The sequence below is a fragment of the Echinococcus granulosus genome (assembly GCF_000524195.1).
Source record: "Echinococcus granulosus chromosome Unknown EG_S00221, whole genome shotgun sequence".
NCBI classification, from domain to species: Eukaryota; Metazoa; Platyhelminthes; class Cestoda; order Cyclophyllidea; family Taeniidae; genus Echinococcus; species Echinococcus granulosus.
This window is the reverse complement of record NW_020170601.1, coordinates 1-8863: the sequence shown is the minus strand read 5'-3', so window position 1 is coordinate 8863 and position 8863 is coordinate 1. Positions and strand designations below refer to the sequence as shown.

General features: G+C 41.9%; 1 protein-coding gene across 1 annotated transcript; it reads right to left on the bottom strand. All coding sequences in view use genetic code 11, as the record gives it.

Moving 5' to 3' along the window:
• Positions 1-2019: 2019 nt before the first annotated feature.
• Positions 2020-7573, bottom strand: EGR_10446 (hypothetical protein; the record flags this gene model as incomplete). The annotated part of the gene is made up of 3 exons (XM_024499695.1): positions 2020-2073; positions 2808-2914; positions 7531-7573. The coding sequence occupies 3 exons, from the start codon at positions 7571-7573 to the stop codon at positions 2020-2022; spliced, it is 204 nt and encodes a 67-aa protein (XP_024345880.1).
• Between the last annotated feature and the right edge of the window lie 1290 nt (positions 7574-8863).

The window sequence follows — 8863 nt, the reverse complement described above, 5'->3', positions numbered from 1 at the left end:
ATATTCTGTATGCAAACCAATGATTCTGAAAAAAAAACACCTGGCTTAGCGCACCACAGGGTGAGGGGAGGAGCATGTTTTCAGATCAAATTCTCGATCAGCAGCTTCATAGCGAAGGAACCAGTAGCTTGCAAGGATTTTTAATGCATTTACGGGGTGTCTTCTCTCCTAGTTAAAAGGGGATGAGGTTTCGATGGCCATGACTGCTAGGTGTGTGCTTGTTTCTTCTGAACAAAGAGCCTTTGCCTGAGTACCGTGACCATACGCGAACTCCCGTGAAGCCAACTGACTGTGAGTTTGTGTAACCGTCCACCTAGGTCGAAAAGTGTCCCACTCGCCTTGGTAACAACCTCATTCAAGCCTAACATTGGTGCCAATTTTCCCAATTGATAAAACAAACGTCACACCATTAGTATCAGCTTTGTACTGCAGCGTAAAGTAAGAAGAATTAATTCCGTAACTAGGCTTTAGTAAGCTTTCTCAACCCCTAAACCAAATAGTTTTATTTTATGAAGTCTAGTTGATAAATCCCCATTACTCAAGACTGATGAGTTTGTTTGTCCGTGATCGTCGCAAAAACCATACTACTTACTAAAATGAATTTTTCATTGTCCTTAAGGGTCCTATTAAAGTGCCTATCCCTGTTTGCTGCAAATATGCAAACGATTTATTTCTAAATTGGCTATTAGCACCGTGGCAATACGAACTGCTTCAATGGAAAAAAGGTAAATCCTGATGCCTGAATTAATGTTGCTAGCATAATGATCGCAAAATGAAATGAACCGTCTGGCTTAAGATGCTTGCGGGTTGTGTGCACCTGAATGTAGTAACAAGGCTAAAATTGTTGTGCCAGACATTCACGACACATCAACTGGTGGTCTCAGTAGGTGCTGCCCGGTTGGTCACTAATTAGGTGGGTGGACTGACTTGCAGTGTGCTGTGAACCAGCATTGCCAGCCGACACACCAAATCAAACACGCGAAAATGGTACCCACCCATGCCCCATGACTCAACAATCCAGATCATTAGAGCACAACCAAATCTATGCCTATTTTTGTTACAGTGACATCAATCTGGTATGAATGTCTCGAGACATATCAGTCTCGCAAGTATTCATTTTAGAAGGATTTCTTTGATGCCACGTGCTCCTAAGATAATTATTAATGTGCTTACACATCTTTGTATCGAATACACCCGAAAGTAACTGCAACATAGTTGTCGGATTACAATTCCCAGCAGTAAATCAGATGGTCTTTTAAAGGTCGTAATCATGTTACTCAGTGCTCAGGAACACCTTTGCTGTGCAAGCTTTAAATGACTGGACGATAGTACCCGGAACAGGTAGTTTGACGACTTCGAATTAGTGCAATCACCCACAATTTTAGTAAATGGAAATTGTGTTCTGAAATAAATTACATCATGAAATGTTTGAAAACCCCCAACTGATACGCTTGTTTGCATTAACGAAGCGTTTTGCCCTTACTACAGCATAATGATGCACTTTACCTAGCCGAACTTTTCCAAGTGGATTTCGACATATCAGCCGCAAAGGGGTAGCTCCCTACAGCGCTATGGACGCCTACGTCCTCGTCAATTTGATTATGACCCACCGTTGACTAGGCCTGTTCCAATTCGTCTTCTTCGTCCCCTACTTCTGTCTCCTCTTCTGTTTTCCCTTTTCAATCACTTGATCCATCTCCTTCTCTTCCCCCTTAGTTTGTGGGAGGCACAATGCAATTTGTAAAGGTGAAATGGAAAGTAAACAGAGTCCTTTGTAGAATGACAGCGCCTTGAGAAGATTTACTGTGGTTCAAAAAGGAATTGCACTAGACGCATTGACTTTCAGCAATTTGAGCGTTCTGCTGCTGACAGCAAATGGTCTCTGGTAGCCGCAATGGACTTTAGCTTGTTGCGGCGAAGAAAAATATTCAGAGCCAACAGGGCAACGGATGTTCTTTACACTTCCACGAGGAAGAAAACATCGTAAGAGAGCCTGGCATCACTGAAGTACAACTCCGGCTACTTACATATCGCCTCTGCGTTCATGGCGTTGCTGTTGGGTGCCATCGACGCCTGAGAAAGTGAGAAAGGAAATGCCACAGCTCATAAGGTGCGACAGACCACCGCGCAGCTCGAGCATAAAAAGAAATCTGTGTGATCCCTGGCGAAGGCACTGGCCAACCGACTGTAGCAGGCATTGACGTTGAATTCGAGCCTCACCTCCTTATCCAAACCGTTCTACTACCGCTCCAAATTCGCTTTACTTGTGTGACACTGCAACAGAACCTGTAATGCGACAGCATGCACCTCTACCTCGGGAATGGCAAATAATCTACCTGTCCTGGGTGCCCTATGCGATCCTTTACCTTCAATATTGAAGATAATGACAATGACTCATCGGCGGTATCGAAAACGTAAACAGTTCTGACAAAAATAGGAGTCGTACCCCAGGTTCCTAGGCAGAAAATCTGTCGTGCGTATGCGTAATACATTACCGCCCATAAAATCCACATTAAAGGCCCTTTTCCCGTTCAGTCTAGTTCCTATATTGAAAATAAAAGCGAAAAGTCATTAGGATCTATGCGATCCACACCTTAAGATAACAAATTTCATGGTAATTATATATATAAAAATGATCGTAATAGAACTATGGAAGGTAAATGTAAGTAGACAGGTGGATAAATCGCAAATTCAGAATGTATATTCACCAGACTGATGACTTGTCGGGAACCTAAGCGGCCCCGGGACTAAGGAAATCTCTCCTCGTGGTCTGATGGGTTGCATGATCTAGAACCACCTCCACCTACCGGAGAGCGATCCATGGCTGACATAAGAGAAGCATCACATCGAGGAAGGGAGCATCGAGCGTCAAGACAGTCGCGGTTTCTAAGTATACCGCGGGAGGGGCCGGACCCTAATCCATTACAAAGACTTGATAAGCTAGCTTAATCCGTAAACCCTACCCTAAATCCAAAATTTTTATTTTATGGAGTCAGACCGATAGACTCTCCGTAATAATTGATAGATTTGGCTACCCGAGATTATCCCATGTATACGCTAGCCCTTAATAAATTGAATTTTTTTTATTTTCCGAATAAATGCGGTAAAATTGTCTATCCTTTTTCGTGACAAATATGAAACCAGTTTAATTTCAATTGATCAAACTCGCGCCATATCTAAGCAATTCTTCTAAAGAGGTCAAAAGTGCAGCAACCACTGATGGCCTCAACCTCTACCACACCAACAAGCGTGATTGTGGTGCCATCTGGTGTGGCCTCCAAGTCTCCCACCATTCTCTTCGGATAAACCACCTATCAACAACTGGTTCAACCTCATGACAAAGGGCATATAAAAGCTGGGGCCATTAATGCAATGCAGAACTTCTCCTCCTTGACATGCAGTACTTTCAGTTCAATAGCATCGTACTACTGGCAACGCTTCTGCCAGTGTCCATTCTCGCTTATGGTGAGTTACAAATTTCCTCTTATTGACACAACTGGCACAGGCTCTACCATTGAGTCTATAATTGATAGCGCTCTGGAGGATGCGCCAGAATACCTAGCAACAAATGCTGAAAAATTTCATGTAAAATCTGTCGAAAGCCTTGTTCGCTCGTGCCCATTTTCATTTCATGAGGCTCTGCTCAATGGAGAGGTGATTTATACCCTCGGTATTTGTGTCAATGCAACCCGGATGATATTATCTCCGCCCTCTTCGGCAAGTTTTCTATACTTTACGCGTTGCTGCATTAATCCCATTCATTCGTCTCCTCCCTCCTCCTACAAATTATAGCTTACAGAATCGCGCTACCATTCACAGCCAAATATTCTAGGCATTTTTTTAGGTGCAGCAGTTTCAAACACTTGTACAATTCTTTCGCAATGATTACCAGTTTTTGAGGGCAATGTAATCTGGTATTATATTCATTCTAAAGTCGATTTACCGGCTCATCTGGCCTTTTTATTTTGATATTTTAGCTCGTGAGTAAAATAGATGTAGGGAAACTAAAGTTGGATATTTCTATGCAAGTAAGAAAAGCTGTGCGCTCGGAAGTCAAATTGGAATTGTTGGCACCAGTTTTCGATAGCGCATATGTCTATATAGGGTTTTTACCCTTAGACGCTAATTTGTTCAAAAACCAAATAATCAGTGAAAGCAAATCAAGGCTTGAAAATGAACTCCAGTCCTTCTTATATGCCCTCCGTTGAGCAATCCAATGTGTACACCTCATTAAATCTCTCCTCAAAATAAAGGGTATTCCTTAGTGAAATGGATTATTAATATTTCTAGGGTTGGGATGGTGCATGCAGTAGCTGAAGTACTGTTTCCAATTACGTGGACTGATTTCCCAATGAAGATCCATAGATGTCTCAATGCCACAGCACACATTGACCCCATTGGTACTTTAATTTGCAACTGTGTTTACTATCAGTTGGGCATACCTGGTGCTGCAGAATAACTCCAAGGTAAGTAGGCCTGTAGCTATTCATGTTATAATACACATGCAGCAGTCAGGAAACGGCTGTCAGTGAGAGCAAGAGGTTTGTGACCATAGCATTTATGGAAACCAGCGCTACAATTTCGCCTTGTCAATCCATGGTAGCGGGCGAAGTAACAGATATTTTGGAGCTTTTGGGCATAGAATCAGCCAAATCCGATTCCGTCTACGATTCCAAGGCCAGAGCCGGGAATTGGTGAGGTCAGTGTTGGGAGTCTGCCCCATAGGATGCCACGGGGTGAGACTCGGGTTGGTCAATTCTGTCTACCAAGACAGTGATGCAGAATGGAGGAACCAAAAGCCGACTTCGAAAATAGCATCCCATACCTCAAAGAAGCTAATGGTAATCTACCAGTGCAAATGGTGAGATTGTGAAGGGGAAGGATACCACAGAACCAGTGCTTATATCACCATATTAAAACCCATTCCACTGAGAAGGTCACTTCATTCGTTCAACTGCACTACTTTCAACAATTCGTGATGTGTGAAAAGCAGTCGGTGGAGGCCATTTGGGTTACAGGCTTTATCGAAGTAGAGGTGTAGTGGTACACTGCTTCACATTCACCGATATACACTGATTACGGTGAAGACGAGTGTAATCGGAAGAAATGAAGGAAGGACTGCAGGTGGAGGAGTGGTTGAGTAATGGGATGCACATAGGGATTTGTCAACCAAGGTTGGATACGAAGACCAAAATTATTTCCAATTACTGTTTTGGCTTTGCTGACATTCAAGTTATAAAAATCTAGCTGGTATAGCAAAGATCTATAAGTCTTGCACATGCTCATCATTGAAATCCACTGCCAGCAATTCCAGTTTGGCGTAGAATGCACGGCTTACTTTACTTGCACAGAAATGTCCAAATTTGTTCTCACAATTTTCACTTTGTCTAGGAAATGAAATATGCAAATCAATGGGCGGAGGATTAGTGTTGGAGCTCAAAACTTCATTGCTTGCATTACTTTGGTCCAAACTAGGTGAAGTGTGAGAACAATACTATTAGATCTAGGTCAAAGGAAAAGCTTAGGTGTTATGTCAGCTGAAGGAAAAATAAATGAGACAAAATTATTATAGTTAGTTACAAATCGCCGAAAACTCACTTTAATGGGAGGAGTTACGACTAAATGGTCTGCACTGATGCAAATGCCGAGAGTAGAAGCTGCCTCTCCATTAAGCAAATTTCCGTAAAATAAGAAGGGGAAAGAGCGATCAAGGCTTTAAACAAATTTGGCATGCATTTGTCCAGCATATGGACTTAAGTATTCAGATGCTGTCAATTACGAACTAGATTGACAATTTGCAACTCACTATAAGCTAGAATGGATACTGGTAGAAGCGTCACCAGGAGCAGTATGCCACTGAAATGAAACGACTGCATGTGAGAGAAGTGGGGTTCTGCTTCACTTCACTGATCTTGTGTCATAAGGCTGAAGCTTATTGGCTAGAGGCGGTTGCGTCAGACGAGAATGGTGGGTGACCTTGCTTGGAGTATTGAGCATAAAGGAGCCGGTCAGGCAAAGCCTTTGAATTGATCGCTAACTTAGAAAAATGTATAAAATAAGTCAGATAAAATAGAATTTGACTGACAGATGGCATAATGACGTGTCAAGTTGTCATTTAACGTCAGCTTTAAAGTCATAATTAATATTTTGATGAACTACCAGGGGACGTTACCCACATTGCAAATTCCACCAATAGCCAGCACTTGATTGAGGTGGATTTCCTGGGACTAAACCTATTTGGTGGAATGTACAATGTTTATTGTGCTTTTTACTTTTTCTTGTGCTCGAAATGCCACCACTGTATGGTACCACAACGGACTGCGATAAAGTTTTGCTAGTAGTCGTGCTTTAAATATCTATTTCCTATGCTTAAAAAATATTCCCATCGTAAAACACTTGGTGAAAAATGAGTAATATTTTCTAAAAGAAATGAATTGTCCTTTTAGTGTCTGTTACTCATGTCGTATTATGCCCACTGAACCTGTTCACTGCAGCCTTTTATTCAACAAGGCCCTTTGGTTATATCGTCTACAATGATGAACATAGAACTAAGTTAAAAGTTCTACAAAAGTTATCGCACGACTAGATACCTTTTGATTAACAGTGCTTGGGATCACTCTGCAGCAGCATCAATCCAGCTCACATGATTTGCATTTATTTCTTAAGTGCAATTTCACCCTAGACGGATGAAAGCAGAGTTTGTTGTGCTGGCCTTATGACACGTTGTTTAATTGTGTGAGCTGGCGCCAATCTGTGAAGAGGTAAGTTATGAAAACTGCACCGTTTTCAAGAGCAGAGAATCATTTGTACAAGCATCCACACAAACCTTTGATGGTGGTATTGCTGAGTTATGAGCAAAAGGTGGGTCTCAATGTCACGTTTTTGCTTACAATGTGTTGAGTGGCAATGCTTCGGTATTGCTGCCATGATGACCACAATTGAAGTCAGTCTATCCACTTAAATATCAAGCAATGAGGATTGACCCACCGAGAAATCGTTGCTTATCAATGCGCTGTGGAAGAAGCATCCAACTTTTCCCCTCAATTACCACCTTTGTCACAATCGAAAATATGAAAACTCAATGGTCAGAGGACTCAAGTCTTGGAATATCTAGAATATGCAATACCATTACTGTTAAATGTTAGAACTTAGTGCAGAGGTTATGCGGAAAAATGACTAATGGATTATAAATTAAAGAAAGGACTCAAAATTTTGTTAGTGGAGGGAAAACGAAGGAAGTGAGATTAATGTCGTGTATTATCAAGTACAGAATATTCACTGTAGTGGGTGGATTTATTGCCAACTAAGTTGCACTGATGCGAATGCTGAGGGAGTAAGCTGCCTCCCCATTAAGTGGGCCCTCATAAAATGGAAAGGAGCAAGAGTATACTGGGCTTTTAACAGATTCCACATGAACTTTTCTATCATTTATGGTTAGGTGTACTGATACGTCCTTCAAAGTGTTGCCAATGTGGAGTCGATGATAGAGGCTGTGAAAATTGCGCTAACAAGAGGAGACTTGCAACTTACCATTAGCGAGGAAGGAAACTGGTGGAGGCGTCACCTCAGGCATGGGCTGCTGAACTGGATACACTACATATCAAAGAAGTGTGGATTTTACTTTGCTGCATTGTTTTAATCAGTTACGGCTCTTATCAAAAGGCTGAATTTAATAAGCGAGACAAGATTGCATTAGAAAGGAAAGATGGGAAACTTGGGAGTCACGTAAGATGGCACCGTGGTTACGCTAACTGACTTAACTTTATGCCAATTTAAGAGTTGTGGCCATAAAAGTGCTTACAAAGGCATAAAAATACCACAAAATAAGACTGTTTAGATTATGCCATGTGCTCTTGACTAGCGATAAAGTAGCGTTACCATTATAATAGCTAGGTATTTTAAATAAGAACAAAGCACAATTCTTTTCAAAAACCTCATGAGAAAGCAGATGACGTTGTGCTACTGATCGACACATTCGTCACTCATCATTTAGTAGTTCAGACAGGTCAACACATCAGCAAGTTTGAAAGTGAGAAGCAGTGTCTACTGAGGCCCCGTAGTAGCAAATACCTCTGTGGCTACCCATAAGTGATGGCACAAATTCATGGCTCTTGATATTGGGCCTTGTACGGCTGCCTCCCAACCCAAAGACCTGCCTTCTTTGTTTCTGCACTTCTCCATGCTTGCCCACAATTTCAACACATAATTTTGCATCAGAGAATTATTTTTACAGTGATTAGTTTCATAAATGCACCCATAAAATTGGTCGGTTTTGACAGACTACTCCTTGCTGTAGCTTCGAACTAAACACTACTGCTATAGTGCTTTGACTTTTTCAACTGCTTTACACTAACACACGATTTATCAGTGTCACTGATTAGTGTTGCAAGGGGATTGGTCCTGACCCCATCCTTACTCCCTTATTCGGTGGCCAACAGCCTTGAAAGGTTAAATATATGCATTAGAAGATAATTTTACAATATGATGTGCTATGAAACAGCATTAGATTTGGTATGAGGAAATCCCGCCTATATTGTGATTCCATTTCAGGGTCTCTATACCTCATCAAACAACTTCCATTGGTGTCGGTAGTCCGTTTTCCACCATTGCCGTCACGACCCACTTTTGGGGCTAAGCCGGATAGCGCTGCCGTAGGTGCATTTTACTCCAAGTGTTGTCCAATTGTTCTCTCTGCCACCCGACAACTCCCACCACTACTGTGGCAAAAGTTGCACAGTAAGCGCTTCCTCTGCCCCTGAAGCACACATCGCCATCGCCACTGCAATCACCGCTATTTGCATTTTAGAAAAATCCACCAATGCAGTGGATCTGCATTTAACGGAGAATTGAAAGCAAGGTTTCG